Here is a 20,718-nt window from a genome sequence, read left to right as displayed (position 1 = left end):
AGGTCAAACGGGAAACAAAAAAATGTAACAACGCAAACTGGAGATTGGATTTAGACAAAACTCGCAAGATCGCGGAATTGGTATATATTCTTCTTCTATTAATTTGGCATATCCAAGTCAATGGAAGGTGCGGCGAAAGCAGCTCAATGGAAGTCGCCATTTCTTAGGTAGTAAATCAATGGGTTGATCTCTGATGAAGTAAAAGCGATTGCCTCAACCCAAGGCCACACACCAAATGTGATTTCCTTAAAACTGCACTTTGCTTCGATATAATTAAAGTTAACCAACAGCAGAACCACACTGGGTATGCATGCGATGATGGAAGAGCACATAAAACAAAACCGACTGTTTTGATAGCTTTCAAATTGTGCATGACACGAACTCTTATAATTTCACCTGAGTCAGAAAGTCCTTGAGTGGTTCAATGGCCTTGTGGGTGGCTGAAGAATACTTGAAACTTGCAGAAAGAGACACAAACAATAGGATTGTTTTAATTCTTATGTACTTACTTTAAGCACAAAACTAATAATATTGTTTCGTTTGAGCATTACTTGTTAATAGCTTGCCGCCTTTATGTCAATAAAAACAGTCGTGTTTTACTGAGGTTTTCCTTAGAACTGTCTATATCTCTCTGTCTCCGTCCAACAATTTCCAGACATTCGGCTCCGATCCGGTCTTAGACCATACTGACGTGCACTCTCTACTGTGAGGCGTTAGCGTAACCATCGAAAGGTGCGGCGGAACGCGAGGCGAAACTCTTTATTCCGAAAGTAGTATATCAATGGATTAATGGCAGAGGAGGTAAAAGCGATAGCCTCTACCCAAGGCCATACAACGGCGTCTATTTCATCAGATTCACAGAGGTTATTTGCCACCAAATGATAACACTGAACTAAAAGTAAGATCAAACTGGGCATCCATGAAACAACGTAAACACCTAAAACAATACCGACTGTTTTAATAGCTTTATAGTTTTTCACAATACGAACTCTGCGATTATTATGGTTCAGATAATTTTTTCTGGGTGCTATTCTTCTACATTGGTGTCTGGCCTCTTTGAGCATGAAAATATAACTAATAGAAACCACAAATAAAGGAGTAACATATATCAAAAATGCAAGAGATAACCACAACGCTGTATCGTCTTCGTCGTTATTCACTAGCATCATCGAGAAAGGAAGTGCCAATGAAAATAACCATACCAAAGTAATGACTGTGTAGCACCTTTTCTTTGTTATAATCTCCTGATAACGGAAAGGAAAGCGAATCGCAATAAATCGGTCTACAGAAACACAGCACAAGCAAAAAGTTGTTGCGGTAGTCGTGTGAACCCAGAGCATGTCTGTGAAGAAGAGCATATCACTATCAGCTGATGGCTGAATAAGACAATAACTGGCGATCCAGATTGGGTCAATAACAAGTCCAACGAAAAGATCTGCTACCGACAGCGAGGCTAGGAATCGGTTGGAAATTGTTCGCAATGACTCGCTTTTGTAGAACAACCACAATACCATTGTGTTTCCAGCTACAGCTGCTAAACCAGACAATGTGAACCACAAAGATAAAGCGATCGAAGCTGTAGTGCTGAGTTGTTCTTCCGGGCAAACAGCATCCATGTTCCGCGGTTGGCAAACGGCGACGGCAGAAGTTTGAAAATAGGTTTACAAAAATGAAATTTGCAATCGCTTTTTCTTGCTTTAGACCAGATGTTACTCAAACTGACGTGCTGTTTACTTTTTCATTTGCTGTTTATTGGTGGAAACGTGGAATTCATTTACGCGCAGTCTTACCTTCAGCAATTTACCAACTAAAAAACGTACGTAAAACAAAAAAGATCTCAAAACAAAAATTTAATCTAAGGTCTAAATCTTCAAAACACAGCTTCATTGATAGGTCATCGAGTGAGAAGATCTAAAGAAAGGTAATTTTCAATTACTTTTGTCTCATCTGCGCTTGAGGCGAATAAATAATTTGGGGAAGTATTCGATTTTCATTTACAGTTTAATTTTCTATCTGAGGGCACGGTAACGAATCCTGCAATCTGAATGGTTCTTTGCGCGGTCCGTATTTTCCTATCTCTGCCCACGGGCAACGGTAACGCTTTCGTGAGTCGCCGACTACATCCTCATCTTCGTTGCAATTTTTCATAAATATATCTCGTTTTTCCCGCTAGGCAGTATTTTTAAGTAAAGACGTCCGTCACTACCTCAAGGCGATGAATAAATTATTAATCCTCTCTTCCCTTTCTCTTAAATCACTTTGGTTGACAGAAAAATATTGGCTTCAAAATATATTTGTATAAGCTAAAGTGTCATTACGTTGGTTGACAAGGGGCCTAAAAACCATTTGTAATTAATTTGAATCGTTCACAAAAAGTACCTAGAAAGTTAAAACGCGAGGTATTTGGTTACAATTGAACTAATCGATGGAACTTTCATTCATTTAATGTCTGAATTTTCTCAAACAAGTTGTTCGTAGTGAAAGAGCGAGCGAAGTTTTTAGTTCTACAACAAATATACGCTCTCTGTGAGTCTTTCCAAGTCCGTGCTATGTGGACATTTGTACTGTAAATTGCACAACAGAAACTGAAGGAATTTAGTGAAAAAAAGGCGCATTAAATCCCCTCATGTCTCGTTGGAGTGTCTCATTCCAATTTAGTTTTTGTGGAGGAATGACCAGATTTACACACGCCATTGCAGCAAACAAACGAGCAAACTCTCACAATTTCAAAATAAAAAAAATTTGAATTTACTCACAATTACTTTCCTCGCCGTTTACTTAATGAACAGAGGTAAATCATCGTACATGAATTTATCGTCGATGAGAGTGAATAATGCTTTCCGTAAGATCATTGACTGTTTTTGAAGAAAACATTGTCGTGACAGTCCTTGCCAAACTAGTTTCATTATTTTGTAAATGTGTGCATGCGCTTTTCTTTTTCTTACGCGCTTTCTATTTGACAGGTGTAACAGGTGTCAGATTGTGACAGATACTAGTAAAAAAAAGTTTGTCGGGAAGCCTTTAAAGCCACCTTCATCATTACACAAATGAAAACGTTTCGATGAAGCGTCTCTCTTTAATTTGCATCACCTCTATTTTAACTACCATTTACTCATGCACTCAAAAGTCGTTCAGTTTTTGGAAGATCTGGACGTAATCACAGCCTTAAATCATTCGGGTTCTTTCGGAAAGAATCTCGTTAAGTGTGGGAAAAAAAAAAAATGAAAATGTTATTTACCAGCTTAGGTCGCTCCGTATTTGGGAAAACTGTGCCCTCTGTCTTGAATACAGTTTTTCCCAATACGGACCTCCGGCTGGCGAATAATATGTCTGTTGTTTAACATTTAAATTAAACTGGATAATCTGACATCCACGGTATGTGTCAAAGGAGAAGTATTAGCTTTCCAATTAAAGCTATACTGAGATATTAACTCTATAAATTAAAAAGGAAATGAGTAATATAGAAACATAAAATTACAGACAAAGAGTTGAAAGGGTTTTGTGAAGAAAAAAGTCTTAATAGCTTCCATAAACCTGTTTAAAGATTCGATATTTCTAATAGAACCGGGAAGATCGTTCCACAGTTTAAGAGCGGCAGCATGAAAAGAACGATCGCCGAGCGTATCGAGTGTTTATCCTTGCAAGAAGCAGTGTAAACCGTCATTGGAACGTAAATTTTATCTTCTGGTGTTTCCAGCAGAAATCATCTCACTTCCTCGAAAAAAATAAATAATCACTCGTCCCCTTGCCAATATGATCTTGTCTCTAGACTTTTTAGATGCTTTGACATTAATTCTCAGTACGCATCACGACTGAATAAAAAACAACGGCTAAGAAAAATTACAATACGAGAGGGTTTGGACTCTAATGATTGCCGAATAGGAAAATAGAACCCAGCCACACTCATTCAAAAAATTTTTCAGCGACCAATTCCAGCTTTCTGTTCATTCTACATGAATGTTTAATGAAAATGACCTCTTGCATGGTTTTATCATTGATAAGGAAAAAATAAATCTCGATGAAAAAAAATTACATCGTGTAGACTTTATTTTAAAATCAATTTTAACAAATCGGTGACACAGCCTTCGCGAAAATCGCGACTTTCGCCAAAAAAAATAAATGAATTGGGGATGGATTTTCATTTTGAACAAACTCATAGGTTCATTACATTTAAAAAGCTTTTATTTCGGAAAAGCAGACGCCAAGAGGTTAAAGAAATACAAATGCAAGCTGTTGACCAGGAGACAAAAGTCTGAGCCTAAGTTTGAATACAACAATAATTTCACTTTCTAAAACCTCGAGTCCTCTGAATAAATGTAAAAGAATGATCCAAACTTTTCAAGACTTGAATTCAGTTAGGGAGTTCACTGAAAACAAATGCTAACAGTAACTTTTATTTAATTTCTATTCATAGTAAATCAATGGATTGATCGCTGATGAAGTAAAAGCGATTGCCTCAACCCAAGGCCATACAACTTTGTCTATTTTGATGTCGTAACAGAGATGATTCGTCGCTGTATAATAACAATGAACTACGAGTAAGACAAGACTGGGCATCCAAGAAACAATGTAAACACATAAAATATAACCGACCGTCTTAATAGCTTTGAAATTTTTCATAGTACCATTTCCTGGAATGTTTTTCGTGTCGAAGCTTTGACGATTTTCGTTGGGAAACATCTTTCTGCATTGACGTCGTGAAGCTTTAAACATAAACATATAACAGAAAGTTACGACAAATAATGGAGCGAGAAATGTTACAAATGCCAAAGACAACCAAAGCACTGCACTTGCAATATTTCCCAACAAATCTACCGAAGTAGCGGTGAAAGGAAGACATAATGAAATCAGCCACACCAAAATAATCACCGTACAGCATCTTTTCTTGGTTACAATGTCCTGATAACGGAAAGGAAACCTAATCGCAATAAACCGGTCTACGGAAACGCAGCACAAGTTAAAGGTTGTAGCGGTGGTTGTGTGAATCCACAACATGTACAGATTGTAGTGCAAAGCACTATGTACTGGTGGCTGAATCAAGCATCTGATGACGATCCAGACAGGGTCTATAACCAGCCCAACTAAAAAGTCTGCTACTGACAAAGAGGTTAAGAATCCATTGGAAGTTGTTCGTAAAGATTCATTTCTGTAGAACAACCACAACACGACCGCATTTCCTGCTACAGTGGCAAATCCAGACAAAGAGAACCACAGCGATAGAACGATGGACGCTGCACTGCTGAGATGTTCGTCTGGACAGCTATCATTCATCTGAATTGTAGGCATTTGGTGACATCAGAAGCTGGAGAAGAGTTTGAATTTTTTTATGAATTTACCTAAATTCAATGTATTTAAACAAAGCAGATGTTACAGAAGCTAATACATTGAATTTTGCATAAATGATATCATATGATCGATATACACCGCTTTAGAAATGTAGTTGTTTATTGACCGTAAGAAGAAAGTCTAGAAGTTAAGTCCTAAACTTAGGCACGAAGCGGAATCCAAACGAGAAAACACACTTTAAAGATATCTTTCCAACGTCCCATTTTATCCTCTTGCCGTATAGTTCAATGTCTTGATTACTTTTGTCCAAAACTGATAAGATCAATTTAGTCTTAATTCATTCGCAGAGATACACAGAAAATTAGCAAAACATGTTTTTCCTGAGATGCAGGTACTTAGTGATGGCAAGGCCTTGAGAAAAATTCGAATGAAACTCTCATAAATAATCAACGGCTTATAGTTATTTCAACCGCTAGTATTTAGCTTCAATTCCAAAAGTGATTTCTCTCCTCAAGCATTTAATTTGAGCATTTTGAACCAAGTGAGAGCAGTAATTTGATTCTGAACGGAAAGTTTTGGAGCCCCATCAAGTACTTAAATGGATCTTAAAAAAAGTCCTTAATTTAGTCATTTTCAAGAGACTTCACTTTTGCATTGCCCTTTTGGTAAATCTTCTGTAAATCTTGATAAAGAAGGGAGCAGTTATAAGGATTTCCACAGAAAGGAAAGAATACTCGCGCTTTTCTCGAATAAATCCGGTGACCAATTCAAACAAGTTTATCTGGGAAATTCGGCTATTGTTGGAAACTTCAGCAAAATGCACCGTGACAGGTGATTAACCATTGCCAGTTACAGACAAAGATGAATAAGGGAGCTTATCCAACAGAACAAAGTAAGATACAAATAACGCGCGAATTGAGTACAAATATCCTGCGATATATATATATATATCTTATTAGACGTTTTAGTATGTAGTATCGCTGAGTATTTTTACTAGTTGTGCCGTATCTTGACGAGCCCATAGGGCTAATCAAAATACAAAAAAAGGGGTAAAAATACTCAGCGATACTACACACCAAAATGTTTAATAAGTTAATTATTACCCACCTAACTTTTTTTCTCCTCATTTCTTACAAGGCTGGAAAAGGAAAGTGGATAGGGAAGCGTAGAGTGCACAGTCGACTGGTTAAACAGGTTTTTTTTTATAGTACAAAATAACCAACTGTGCAAATAACCGTGCAATATCGCAGGATATTTGTACTCTATTCGCACGTTTTTTGTACTCTAATTTATGCAGTTGGATAATAATTCACGGTTATTTGGACAGTTGGTTATTTTGTACTGTATAAAAACCTGTTTGACAGGTTGGCTACACTTGTCTAATAAATAAATAATGATAAATAATGACAATCTTTAAGTCTTAAGTCTCCTCTGGTGCCGTATTTAACAACTGTACCATTGTCCTTAGTTCACAGGCTTCAGCTCCTCAAGAACCGGCAGCCATTCCTGCGAAGCGTCGTCGCAATGTGATTAAGTCGGATGATGAAAATGAAATGTAGTTTTGGAAATTCTTTTTTTGTATGCTTTTGTAAGAGTTTGTCTCTCGTTAGCTTACTGGCGACAAATTATTCATCACTTTTCATTGATAAACGAACACTTTTGTGCTCACAGTACTCTCAAATGTATACGATTTAAGAGCAACAATCGAAACTAAAATTCAACTTTGAATCGTTTTGAAACCTTGTGTGACAAGTTGACGTCTCATGAGCCAATCCGACGCGAGCATAACCCAAAACCTGTCACAAACCAATTCTCGGTTCGCTTCGCTTTTCCCGCCTTATACGAAGTGCATGAAAAATAAAACAGTTGGATAATAAAAAACGTATTAGAAGTTTTTGTGTGAAGTATCGCTGAGTATTTTTGCTCATTGTTTGTATTTTGACTCGCCTTGCGGGCTCGTCAAAATACAGCACAACTCGTAAAAATACTCTGCGCTATTACACACTAAAACGTCTATATACTAGATATACTTAAGCAAGGCGGTACCAGACCTCTTTCTTCAATATAAGATGTCAGATCAATGCTAAGTTACAAACAGAAGTATGAATAATTCACTTTCGAGGTTTCTGTTCTCAACGAATACATACTTTTTGTTGACTTCACGCTGTTCTCACGCAGAGATCACCCAAGAAATGTTCAAAGCCTTAAAGCGCACGTGCGGAGCCATTAATCTACTTTTAAAACATTTTGGCTCACCACGATCTCGTTGCCTTCGACATCTTTCTTTCTATAAAGCTTTTGTTGAAGTGTTCTCTGGGCTATAGAACTGAGCGCTTTATTCCAGCTCACGTTACCTTTGGTCTCGCTGGCATTATGGTCGCTTTGACTGACTGACAACGAATGCTGGGTAAGGGGAATTTGACGGAAAAACTACATGTCTTTGACACGACAAAGAAACATTATTTTTATCAAAGCGTGTTTAGTTAAACTTGCATTTATTAAGAAATAAAAACATTCAGTGTACAATAAGTTAAAAAAATCAAGGCTTCCATTTGAATATCAACTTCTTTATGAGAGGCACCAGGCCGGCGTGTGCTCAAGCAGATTCCTTTTTCACGTGAATTGTACTCAGACTTTTGTCTCCTTAGCCCAGTTCAGACTTCAGCCTTAGCGAACTGGTCCAGCCATAGAAGTTAAGCTGAGTGAATCCATGAAACATGTCTAGTCATTGCACCACTGTGATATGAATTTTTTTCGACATTTTTCATCAGAAAGACGAATCAAGAAAACATGCCCGCATGAGAAAAGAAGTAATCAGTCAAAACATCGCTAAAGCGGTGACGCGGTGAAAATAGCGTGCACCCACATGAAATCTTCAAAGTATGAATAAATAAATGACAAAATAAAAAAAGGTTGTTTAAGAGTGGATATTTCAATTCTCAAAGGATCACAGAATCGGCTGGTCTTCCTCCTCCTCTTAATTCTGTAGATCAAAACTGTCTGAATTTTTTATTGCAAAAGAGTGTTATTACAGAAATTAATGCTCGGCGATGGAAGTTTGAAGGGAATGAAGTTTTGTGCCCTGAAAGTGTTGTTTAACATGAAAAAGAAATATTATTTTTGTTATATATAAACAAAGAAAAAAAACCATTATACTATAAATATAAGACTAAGGCCTCCCTTTTGAACGAAAACTTTCTATGAGGTTTGTAGGCTCAGGCTTGTTCTTAAGCAGGGTCCTTTTACGCTTGAATATATTGTCCTCAGACTTCTGTCTCCTTAGTTGTTAAGTTGCCACAAGTTTCAACATTTCGAATGAAGCGGTTTCGCTCTGGTTGTGCTCTAAGGTGTGATGCATCTTGTTCGTGAACAAAGGGCAACCAATGGAAGGTGCGGTGAAAGGCTCGGCGAAAGTCGCTATTTCTGAGGTAGTAAATCAATGGGTTGATCGCTGACGAAGTAAAAGCGATTACCTGAACCCAAGGCAATACAACTGATTTAACTTTCCTAATTCGACATCGTTCTTCTTTGGCATAGTAAAGGTCAACCAACAGCAGAACTACACTGGGCATCCATGTGATGATGCAAGCACTTAAAACAAAACCGACTGTTTTGATAGCTTTGAAATTTTGCGTGACACGAGCTCTTATATTTTCGCTTGAGTCAGGAAGCTTCTTAGCTGCTAAAATTCTCCCAAACTGTTTTCTAGCTACTTTGAAAATGAGTATGTAGCAAAAGGAGACTACTAATAATGGAGCTAAAAACATTGTACATGTAATGGACACAAAAAGTTCTTTTCGATCCCTTCCTGGTTGAAAGAACAATATTGGAAAAGAAAGACTCAGCGAGATGAACCACACCAAAATAATGACCGCCAAACATCTCCTCTTGGTTAAAATGTCCTGATACCGAAAAGGAAACCGAATCGCAGTAAAACGGTCGATTGAAACACAGCACGAGTTCAAAGTAGTGGCTGCGGTTGTTTGAATCCAGAGCATTTTAGTAAGCGTTATCAAATTCTTTTGACCTCTTGGCTGAATCCAACATACGATAACAATCCAAACAGGATCTATGACGAGGCCGACAAAAACGTCCGCCACGGATAACGAGGCTAAAAACCGGTTTGAAATTGTTCTTAAAGACTTGTGTTTGTAGAACAGCCATAACACAACGACATTTCCAGTTATAGCGGCTAAACCAGACAAGGAGAACCACACTGATAGTACAATGGACGCCCCAGAGCTGAGATATTCCTTCGAGCAGTTACCTTTCATGTTAAGCTGGTGCAAAGTAACAGCAGAAGTCCAAAAGTAAGTCGGAAATTTAGATTTGCCTTCCCTAGTCAGGGAACAGATGTTGCTGCGATGCTTTTTATTCCCGTTCTTGCTAGAATTGTCGAAAATTTCCTTTCCAATATGTAGTTTATTGACAGGCACACATAATTTATCTGCCGTTTGTTTGAGGAAATGTGCGCGTGAAATAAAAATTTTTTTGAAAACTTGGTTTAAAACTGAATATTTCTGGTATTCTCTTCAGTCCGTCATGCGAAACAACTAGATTTCAATCTTTTTGCCGAAGTTTAGTGAGAACCAACTTCTTTCCGATGGGCAGCTGCTTTTGTGACAATAGGTGCACGAGAAAACGCAAAGCAGTAATTCACTGCAATTAATTGACTGGCTCAGGGAGTTCTAACTTGAATCTTACTAAACTAAATGTCAAATTTGATGCTGGATATTAAAGTTAGTAGCCTAATTTAAATAACTAATGGGATAAATGTGTCAGGTTTCGAATTAGAAGTTGATCTTAAAATAGTCTGCAGTACAATACATGCGAAGAGTAACACGCAAGTTAAGCAAACTCAGACTGCGGGGAGTCCACTGCATTTTAAAGAGCTGCTTTGTTAAAATAAAAAGACATAATTAATCAACGCATCTTATTTATTTAAAATTTATAAGCCTAAATGTACTCAATGGAAGCATCATCAGCCCAAATTTGACTTGATTGAAACTTCCACCTTTTTCTGCGCAAATCAGACTTCTTGAGAAGTACAATGAAATGGAGCGTTAAACTTTTTGTCTCTAGGTTTCAGTGGATGTCGCTCTTGTCTTAGATCTGTTGGAGACCGGGCATCCAATGAAAATACCGGCGAAAAGCTTGTTGAAACCCACCCTTTCGGAAGTGTATATCAATGGATTGATTGCTGATAAAGTCAGCGCAGTTGCCTTAACCCAAGTCCTTGCAACCGGAATCGGTCTCTTTGAATCTCCCTGTCTACACTGTGTGGTAAGATTATAACAACTAACAATAGTCAGGATTAAACAGGGCATCCACATGACAAAACAAACAATCAAAACGAGTCCAACTGTTTTTATGGCTTTGAAATTTTCACCAGCGCGGAGTCTATTGTCATTGGAGTTTCCATTTTCCTTCTTTATTATTTTGTATTGTTCTCTGGCTGTTTTGAAAATGAAAACTGATGGCGTAACGTAACCCCAAATATTGGAAAAAGAAATGTAAAGAAAGCGGAAAACAACCTTGGTTCTGCAAGATGACCATTTGCTTCATTCTTTACAATCATCATCAAGAAAGGAGTGTTATGACCCAAACTGTAGTCATCAGTCCATAACATCTCTTCTCTGTCACTATTTCCTGATAGCGGAAAGGCAAGCGAACTTCGATCAACCTGTCAGCGGAAACACAGCACAAGTTAAACGCTGTGGAGGCTGTAGAGTGCATCCATAAGACATGTCTAATTATTGCGCTACTGTGATATGAAGACTAAGAGAGATATCCAGCCGTAAACAGTGGGTGCACAACAATTCGAGCCAAAAAGTCCACCACGGAAAGCGAGGCTAAGAAACAGTTGGAAATTGTTCGTTAAGACTTGTTTTTGTTGAACAACCACAATACAACGGCATTTCCCGCAACAGCATCAAGACAAGATAAGGAGAACCATAGTGACAGAACAATGGACGTTGCACTGCTGAGATGTTCGTCCGAATAGTTCATGTTCATCACTTTGGTCAAAGAAAATGAAGAATCAAATTCGTATCACTCCAGTATGGAGGACTTTGAAAATATATTCAAGATGTCCTTCTTGGCAAACTCTTATGTCTGTGTTGGCGTATTTAGCCATCCATATGACTTTTCTAGCCCAGGCCTCCTTGGATCATTCCTGATCAGTTTTTATATTCTCCGTTCTGTTCTCCATACAACTTCTATTGCACTAACAAAGAGAGTTCATGTATTAAACAGAAAAGTCTTCATTGTTTGGCAATCATTTTCTGTTATCGTGACTTTCATATTAAATTCAGGGGTCATATTGTGAGAAGAAATGTGACGTTACTCACTCTTAGGGCGTGTTTGAAGATTATTAAGGGAAACGTCAACCAAAAATTAAGCACAACAGAGATAGGAAACAGAGTTGGACTGTAGGGGGACACTCAAGGAAGTTTTGTTCTACCGAAAAAAAAATATATTTCTACGCATGCATTCTGTACGGTACCTGATTTAATTTCTTCTCTCGGCAAAAATAAAACCAATGCATGAACATACTTCAATTTCATCCAACAAAAATATATACTCTCCAGTATGGCTGTAACTGTCTTTCAGACAAAAAAACTGAAAAATATCCCTAATAGTTAAAATCTAGAATCATTCATGTTTTCATGTTGAACCTTATGAGTGCCGTCTGCTGACTGCCATACAAAACCGGATGTTATCAAAATCAGGAACGAGGAACGAGGAACGGGTTCACAGCAGTAATCCACATAAGAATTCAAGTTAGAAACCCTTTTCATAAAGTCTTGACTTACCGGCCATGCTGTTTACTCCGACGTCCGAGTTGAAAGAGCGAATGCTCAAAACTGGTGCTCAGGCCCTTTTCTCCATCTTGTCATCCGCCATTTTGAATTCTTATGTGGATTACCGGTGTAAACCCGTTTCTCGTTCCTCGTTCCCCGTTCCCCGTTCCCCGTTCCCAGACCCTGATTTTAGTAACAACGTACAAAACCTGCCCTGTCACAAGGGCGTTTTTTCAAGTGTTCTTCATTCACGGTCCTCACTTCAAAATTTATGCTTTTACTTGCGTTCGGTTTTGAGGGTGTTACAGGAATAAAAAATTCAGATCAATGTCCAATGTAAAGCGTTTATGGCCCCCTTGAACATCATCATATCTGCATAATATAATAGTGACTCATGCAAAACATTTCAGTCTCAGTGATATCTGTCCGGTCGGTAAGGAGAACGGAAAAATGTCAAGTCTTTCCCAACTTCCTTTCTTACTTTGTTCTGCTGTCGCTGTACATCAGCTTATCGTAAATACAGCTACCTCTGCGAACGTGTTAATATCTCCTTTTTTTGTTTCTGGCTCGTTCACTCAAACTGACCGATTTGAACAGGCTATGGTATTCTATGCAGAAGAATAATAGGGAACAATAAGCAATTCAATAAAAACATGCTCCGTTCTATACATTAAGAATATCATGATAAAAGGCAATAGTTGAATATGTTTTGGGCGATTATGAAGAGAAACTTTGCAACACAACACTTCCATACGCTTGGAGACGAGAGTCACGTTTCGGTAAATGTTGTGTAACTGTTTGCTTGCACATGTAACGCATCGCTTTTCTTTTCGCATACAGCCTTTCGCTCACGGAGAGTAAAAAGCGTTCGTTTTCTTTAAGTGAGCCTCGGTCGCCTGTGAGTATATGCGAACAACGATGAGATTGGTTCTTTTAATAAACTGAATTTTTTTTGACATTTTTCATCAGAAAGACGAAAGAAGAAAACATGCCCTCATGAGAACAAGGCTCAGGTCAATTTGAAAAATGTTGTCATCTGAGATGAAAATGGTAATGATAATAATTACACTATTAATAAGTCAAAATACGAGTCTTTTATGTTGATGGAGTGACGGTGAACGATAGAAACGAACTCGACTCTTAAGTAAGCCAGCTTGCGTGACTGGTGCAAGAGGCCGAAATATTGGACCTCCGTACTAAAATTATTGTTTCCGTTCTCTTCATAATGGGCCAGCCACCTACACCCCAGAGGCAACCTGGATAAGTCAAAGCTTTACTCAATATTCTTATACCTACATCTTGCTAGTATCATAGAAATTAATGCTCTGTGATGGAAATTTGACGGGAATGAAATTTCATGCCTTGAAAGAGTTGTTTAAAACGACAAAGAAATTGCATTTTTATTATATATAAACTAACATTTTAAAAACTAAGGCTTTCGTTTGAACATGAACTTTTCATGTGTTTTTGGTAGGCTCAGGCTTGTTCTTAAGCAAAGTCTTTTTTCGCTTGAATATATTGTCCTCAGACTTCTGTCTCCTTAGCTGTTAAATTGCCACAAGTTCCAACATTTCGATTCAACCTGTTTCGCTCTTGTTGTGCTCCAAGGTGTGATGCATCTTGTTCGTGAACACAGGGCAACCAATGGAAGGTGCGGCGAAAGGCTCGGCGAAAGTCGCTATTTCTGAAGTAGTAAATCAATGGGTTGATCGCTGATGAAGTAAAAGCGATTGCGTCAACCCAAGCCTTACAACTGATTTAACTTTCCTATTGCTACGTCCTTCTTCGATATAATAAAATTTAACCGACTGCAAAACTACAATTGGCATCCATGTGATGATGCAAGCACTTAAAACAAAACCTACTGTTTTAATAGCTTTAAAATTTTGCACGACACGAACTCTTATATTTTCGCCTGAGTCAGGAATATTCTTAGCTAGTAAAATTCTCCTAAACTGTTTTCTGGCTAATTTGAAAATGGTTATATAGCAAAAGGAGACCACTAATAATGGAACTAAACATATTGTAAATGCAATGAACACACAAGGTTCCATTCTCTCCCTCGCGAACATCAGAAAAGGAAGACTCAATGAGATAAGCCACACCAAAATAATTACTGCAAAGCATCTTCTCTTGGTTAAACTGTCCTGATAACGGAAAGGAAACCGAATCGCAATAAAACGGTCGATTGAAACACAGCACGAGTTCAAAGTAGTGGCTGCGATTGTATGAATCCTCAGCATTTTAGTAATCATCAACAATTTCCTTTGAACTCTTCGCGAATTCCAACATCTGATAACAATCCAATAAGGATCTATCACAAGGCCGACAAGAACGTCTGCTATGGATAACGAGGCTAAAAATCGGTTTGATATTGTTCGTAAAGACTCGTGTTTGTAGAACAGCCACAACGCGACGACATTTCCAGTTACAGCGGCTAAACCAGACAAGGAGAGCCACACTGACAGAACAATGGACGTTGCAGTGCTGAGATGTTCCTCCGAGCTGTTACCTTTCATGTTAAGTTGGTGCAAAGCAACGGCAGAAGTCGAGAAATAAGTCTGAAAACCGTCGTTAATTTTGATCTGCCTTCCCTCGTCAAGGAACAGATGTTACTGCGATGCTTTTTCTTCCTTTTTTGCATAGGATTATTCAAAACTGTTCTTTTCAACATGCATTTTATTGACAGGCACACCTTATTCATCTGCCGTCTGTTTGAGAAAAGGTGCGCACGAAATTACAAATATCCCCAAAGTTTTGAAAATATGCCTTGAAACTGAAATCGTTTTGTTGTCCTCTTCAGTGCATCATTGTAAAACAGGTAGATCTCAATCTTTTTGCCGAAGTTTTTGTGAGTATCAACAAACTTGTCTTCCTGATAGGTAGCTGCTTTTGTGACAATAGATGCACAAGAAAACGCATAACTGCAGCTCAGAAAAACTAATAATATTTGAGTTAAAAACCTCTATTTCACGTTAATCTCACAGGTGGTCACACTCACTGACTGGCTCAGGGAGTTCTAATTTGAACCTAAAAGCCAAATTTTAAATTTGATGCTGGATATTAAAGTTAGTAGCCTAATTCAAATAACTGATGGGATAAATGTGTTAGGTTTCGAATTAAAAGTTGATCTTAAAATACTCCGTAATACGTCAGGCCATTATCAAGCCAAATTTAGAATTTCCTGAAGCACTCATCAGCGCATACTCCGTAAAGCCAGAATCATTCTCGCGACTCCCCTGCGGTAACGTAATCCTGCCGAAATACATCAGAATAGTTTATGAGTTTTGTGCTTCAAAATTTTTGTTTCTACTTGCGTTCGGCTTCAAGGGTGTGAGATGAATAAAACAATTCATATCAATGCCCGATGTAATGCGTTTATAGCCCTGTCCTGAACATCTGCATAATGTGATGGTGACTCATGCAAAACATTTCAGTTTCAGCGATATTTGTGCGTTCAGTATGGAGAACAGAAAAAGTTTAAGTATTTCCCAATGTCGTTTTTTACTTTGTTTACTGTCGGTGTACATCAGTTTATCGTAAATACGGCTACTTTTTTTTTCCTGCTCGTTCCCAGAAACTAAATGTCTGGAACATAATATGACATTCTTTGCATAATAATAAAAGGGATTAAAAAGCAATTTCATGAAAACATATTTCGCAATATGCATTAAAAAATTTGATGTAACTTTTTACTTGCACATGTAACGCATCGCTTTTCGTCTCGCATATAGTCTTTTGCTCACGGAGAGTACAAAAATATCCGTTTTCTTTCAGTGAGACTCGGCCGCCTGTGAGTGTATGCGAACAGCGGTGAGATTGGTTCTTTTAATAACAATTTTTTTTACCCTTTTCATCAAAAAGACGAAACAAGAAAACATTCCCCTTATGAGAATAAGCTCCGATCAATTTGAAAAATGTTGTCACATCTGAGATGAAAATGGTAACGACAATAAGTACACTATTAATGAGTCAAAATACGAGACGTTGATATTGATGGAGTGGCCGTGAACGATGGAAACGAATACGACAATAGAGGAAGCCAGCTTACGCGACGGGCGCAAGAAGCAGAGTTATAGAACCTCCGCACTAAAATTATCACTTCCCTTCTCCTCATTATGTGCCAGCTACCAACCGGCGCCGTGAGGCAACCTTAGTAAGTCAGTGCTTTATTCACCCTTCCTTTACGTTCATTCCTATTTGTTTAGGATAAAGTGCCATGCAAAGATCTTCGAGGAGGGAATCTGTGGACTGTAAATAGGGAATAGACCTATTTTATCGTAAGGATTCGTAAGCAGCTGTACGAGAGAAACTCCTTATGAGGAAGTCAGCCAAAACACCGCTCAAGCGGTGAGGCGCGCGGGGAAAATGGCGCGCAACCACATAAAATTCTAGCCAAAAGGCAATTACCGCTGGCAAACACCATCGTAGTAAATAAAAAATAAATTAATGACAAAATAAATAAGGTAGTTTGAGAGTGGATATTTCAATTCTCGCAGGATCACAGATTCAACTGGCCTCCTTTCTCCTCTCAGTTCTGTAGATCAAAACTGTCTAAATTTTTACTACAAAATAGCGTTCTTCGTATATCTTGCTAGTATCATAGAAATTAATGCTCGGTGATGGAAATTTGACGGGAATGACATTTCATGCCTTGAAAGAGTTGTTTAACACGTCAAAGAAATTGCATTTTTATTATATATAAACAAGTGTTTTTTAAGGAAAAGGACTATTTGTAGAGTACACGTAAAAACTAAGGCTTTCGTTTAAACATGAACTTTTTATGTGGTTTCTAGGCTCAGGCTTGTTCGTAAGCAGAGTCTTTTTTCTCTTGAATATATTGTCCTCAGACTTCTGTCTCCTTAGCTGTTAAGTTGCCACAAGTTCCAATATTTCGATTCAACCTGTTTCGTTCTGGTTGTGCTCTAAGGTGTGATGCATCTTGTTCGTTAACACAGGGCAACCAATGGAAGGTGCGGCGAAAAGCTCGGCGAAAGTCGCTATTTCTGAGGTAGTAAATCAATGGGTTGATCGCTGATGAAGTAAAAGCGATTGCCTCAACCCAAGGCCATACAACTAATTTAACCTTATGAAATCCATCACGGTTTTCTTCGATATAATAAAAATTAACCAACTGCAGAACTACACTGGGCATCCATGTGATGATGTAGGCACTTAAAACAAAACCGACTGTTTTGATAGCTTTAAAATTTTGCATGACCCGAACTCTCATATTTTCGCCTGAGTCAGGAATATTTGTAGTTTCTAAAATTCTCCTAAACTGTTTTCTGGCTAATTTGAAAATGATTATGTAGCAAAAGGAGACCACTAATAATGGAACTAAACATATTGTAATTGTAATGGACACAAAAAGTTCCTTTCGATCCATTCCCTCCCTCGAGAACATCAGAAAAGGAAGACTCAATGAGATAAACCACACCAAAATAATTACTGCAAAGCATCTTCTCTTGGTTAAACTGTCCTGATAACGGAAAGGAAACCGAATCGCAATAAAACGGTCGATTGAAACACAGCACGAGTTCAAAGTAGTGGCTGCAGTTGTATGAATCCACAGCATTTTAGCAATCATAAACAAGTTCCTTTGAACTCTTCGCAGACTCCAACATTTGATAACAATCCAAACAGGATCTATGACAAGGCCGACAAAAGCATCCGCCACGGATAACGAGGCTAAAAATCGGTTTGATATTGTTCGTAAAGACTCGTGTTTGTAGAACAGCCATAACACAACGACATTTCCAGTTATAGCGGCTAAACCAGACAAGGAGAGCCACACTGACAGTACAATGGACGCTGCAGTGCTGAGATGTTCCTCCGAGCTGTTACCTTTCATGTTAAGTTGATGCAAAGCAACCGCAGAAGTCGAGAAATAAGTCTGAAAACCGTCGTTAATTTTGATCTGCCTTCCCTCGTCAAGGAACAGATGTTACTGCGATGCTTTTTCTTCCTTCTTTTGCATAGGATTATTCAAAAGTTTTCTTTTCAATATGCATTTTATTGACAGGCACACCTTATTCATCTGCCGTCTGTTTGAGGGAAGGTGCGCATTAAATTAGAAATATATGCTTTAGATATGGATATGCTTCAGTTTCATTCCAAAAATAAATACTCTCTAGTATGGCTAGCGCCATAATTTTTTTTTTTTAGATTCATACCGAAAACTGAAAAATGTCCCAAATGGTTTAAATCTAGAATCATTTGCTTTGTCATGTTAACCCTTATGAGTACTGTCCGCTTCCCACCATAAACTTCCTTCATTCACGGTCCTTGCTTAAAAATTTTGTTTCTAATTGCGTTCGGCTTTTAGGGTGTGAAATGAGTATAGCCCTGTCTTGAACATCTGCATAATGTGATGGTGACTTATGCAAAACATTTCAGTTTCAGTGATATTTGTCCGTTCAGTATGGAGAACAGAAAAAGTTTAAGTATTTCCCAATGTCGTTTTTTACTTTGTTTACTGTCGGTGTACATCAGTTTATCGTAATTATATCTACTTTTTTTCCTGCTCGCTTCTAGAAACTAAATGTCTGGAACAGACTATGACATTCTTTGCATAGGAGTAAAAGGAATTAAAAAGCAATCTAATAAAAACATATTTCGCCCTATGCGTTATAAATGTTGTGTAACTGTTTACTTTCACATGTAACGCATCGCTTTTTGCTTCACATATGGCCTATTGCTCACGGAAAATAAAAAATATCCGTTTTCTTTAAATGAGACTCGGTCGCCTGTGAGTATATGCGATTAGCGGTGAGATTGGTTCCTTAAATAACATTTTTTTTTTTACCCTATTCATCAAAAAGACGAAACAAGGAAACATTCCCCTCCGATCAATTTGAAAAATGTTCGCAAGCAGCTATGGAGAGAAATCCTAATGAGTTAGTCAGTCAAAACACCGCTAAAGCGGTGACGCGCTGGGTGGAAATGGCGCACAGCCATATGAAATCCTCAAAGTGTGATTCTAGCCCTGAAAGGCAGTTCCCACTGGCAAACACCATCATAATAAAATTACGAATAAATAAATAAATGACAAAATAAAAAAGGTAGTTTGAGAGTGAATATTTCAATTCTCGGAGGATCACAGAATCGACTGGTCTTCTTTCTCCTCTTTATTCTGTAGATCAAAAGTGTCTGAATTTTTATTAGAAAAGAGTGTTCTTCGCACATCTTGCTAGTATTATAGAAATTAATGTTCGTTGATGGAAATTTGACGGGAATGACATTTCATGCCTTGAAAGAGTTGTTTAACACGTCAAAGAAATTGCATTTTTATTACATATAAACTAACATTTTCTAAGAAAAAAAAACGTATAGAATATGCTTAAAAACTAAGGCTTTCGTTTAAACATAAACTTTTTATGTGGTTTGTAGGCTCAGGCTTGTTCGTAAGCAGGGTCCTTTTTCGCTTGAATATATTGTCCTCAGACTTCTGTCTTTTTAGCTGTTAAGTTGCCACAAGTTCCAACATTTTGATTCAACCGGTTTCGCTCTGGTTGTGCTCTAAGGTGTGATGCATCTTGTTCGTGAACACAGGGCAACCAATGGAAGGTGCGGCAAAGTCGCTATTTCTGAAGTCATAAATCAATGGGTTGATCGCTGATGAAGAAAAAGCGATCGCTTGAACCCAAGGCCATACAACTGATTTAATTTTTCTAATTCTTGAATATAATAAAAATTAACCAACTGCAGAACTACACTGGGCATCCATGTGATGATGCAAGCACTTAAAACAAAACCGAGCGTTTTGATAGCATTAAAATTTTGCCTGACACGAACTCTTACATTTTCGCCTGAGTCAGGAATATTTTTAGCTGGTAAAATTCTCCTAAACTGTTTCCTGGCTAATTTGAAAATGAGTATATAGCAAAAGGAGACCACCAATAATAAAACTAAACACATTGTAAATATAGTGGACACAAAAAGTTCTTTTCGATCCTTTCTCTCTCTCTCGAAAATCAGAAAAGGAAGACTCAATGAGATAAACCACACCAAAATAATTACTGCAAAGCATCTTCTCTTGGTCAAACTGTCCTGATAACGGAAAGGAAACCGAATCGCAATAAAACGGTCGATTGAAACAAAGCACGAGTTCAAAGTAGTGGCTGCGGTTGTTTGAATCCACAGCATTTTAGTAATCATCGACAAATTCTTTTGACCTCTTGGCTGAATCCAACATATGATAACAATCCAAAAAGGGTCTATGACAAGGCCAACAAAAGCGTCCGCCACGGATAACGAGGCTAAAAATCGGTTTGAAATTGTTCGTAAAGACTCGTGTTTGTGGAACAGCCATAACACAACAAAATTTCAGTTACAGCTGCTAAGCCAGACAAGGAGAGCCATACTGATAGTACAAAGGACGCTGCAGTGCTGAGATGTTCCTCTGAGCAGTTACCTTTCATGTTAAGTTGGTCGAGAAATAAGTTAGAAAACCGTCGGTAATTTTGATTTGCTTTCCCTCGTCAAGGAACAGATGTTACTGCGATGCCTTTTCTTCCTTTTTTTGCATAGGATTATTCAAAAGTTTTCTTTTCAATATGCATTTTATTGACAGGCACACCTTATTCATCTGCTGTCTGTTTGAGGGAAGGTGCGCACGAAATTAATA

At 38.0% G+C, this 20,718-nt stretch overlaps 4 protein-coding genes and 2 pseudogenes across 4 annotated transcripts; all 6 read right to left on the bottom strand.

The window, feature by feature from the left end:
• Window positions 1-463: 463 nt before the first annotated feature.
• Window positions 464-2,763, bottom strand: LOC113685452 (beta-1 adrenergic receptor). Its single transcript, XM_089190821.1, has one exon. The coding sequence runs from the start codon at window positions 1,614-1,616 to the stop codon at window positions 714-716; it is 903 nt and encodes a 300-aa protein (XP_089046947.1). The 5' UTR covers window positions 1,617-2,763; the 3' UTR covers window positions 464-713.
• Window positions 2,764-4,061: 1,298 nt separating this feature from the next.
• Window positions 4,062-5,271, bottom strand: LOC149035664 (beta-2 adrenergic receptor-like). The gene has a single exon (XM_089190822.1). The coding sequence runs from the start codon at window positions 5,269-5,271 to the stop codon at window positions 4,405-4,407; it is 867 nt and encodes a 288-aa protein (XP_089046948.1). The 3' UTR covers window positions 4,062-4,404.
• Window positions 5,272-7,808: 2,537 nt separating this feature from the next.
• LOC149035663 (beta-1 adrenergic receptor-like) lies at window positions 7,809-9,874 on the bottom strand. The gene has a single exon (XM_089190819.1). It carries the CDS (start codon window positions 9,558-9,560, stop codon window positions 8,550-8,552), a length of 1,011 nt encoding a protein of 336 aa, XP_089046945.1. The 5' UTR covers window positions 9,561-9,874; the 3' UTR covers window positions 7,809-8,549.
• A 3,470-nt stretch (window positions 9,875-13,344) lies between these two features.
• On the bottom strand, window positions 13,345-15,291 carry LOC149035662 (beta-2 adrenergic receptor-like; annotated as a pseudogene).
• A 1,474-nt stretch (window positions 15,292-16,765) lies between these two features.
• Window positions 16,766-18,156, bottom strand: LOC113664213 (beta-2 adrenergic receptor-like). Its single transcript, XM_027179802.2, has one exon. It carries the CDS (start codon window positions 17,941-17,943, stop codon window positions 16,936-16,938), a length of 1,008 nt encoding a protein of 335 aa, XP_027035603.2. The 5' UTR covers window positions 17,944-18,156; the 3' UTR covers window positions 16,766-16,935.
• A 1,207-nt stretch (window positions 18,157-19,363) lies between these two features.
• LOC113664227 (beta-1 adrenergic receptor-like) lies at window positions 19,364-20,696 on the bottom strand (annotated as a pseudogene).
• Window positions 20,697-20,718: the final 22 nt, after the last annotated feature.

The sequence above is a fragment of the Pocillopora damicornis genome, chromosome 13 (genome assembly GCF_964200805.1).
Source record: "Pocillopora damicornis chromosome 13, jaPocDami1.2, whole genome shotgun sequence".
NCBI classification, from domain to species: Eukaryota; Metazoa; Cnidaria; class Anthozoa; order Scleractinia; family Pocilloporidae; genus Pocillopora; species Pocillopora damicornis.
This window is presented reverse-complemented; position numbering and strand designations above follow the sequence as displayed.

What these genes read in the sequence shown, in the direction of transcription:
- LOC113685452 (XM_089190821.1), bottom strand. Translation starts at nt 1,616, where the DNA reads ATGGATGCTGTTTGCCCGGAAGAACAACTCAGCACTACAGCTTCGATC.
- LOC149035664 (XM_089190822.1), bottom strand. Translation starts at nt 5,271, where the DNA reads ATGAATGATAGCTGTCCAGACGAACATCTCAGCAGTGCAGCGTCCATC.
- LOC149035663 (XM_089190819.1), bottom strand. Translation starts at nt 9,560, where the DNA reads ATGAAAGGTAACTGCTCGAAGGAATATCTCAGCTCTGGGGCGTCCATT.
- LOC113664213 (XM_027179802.2), bottom strand. Translation starts at nt 17,943, where the DNA reads ATGAAAGGTAACAGCTCGGAGGAACATCTCAGCACTGCAGCGTCCATT.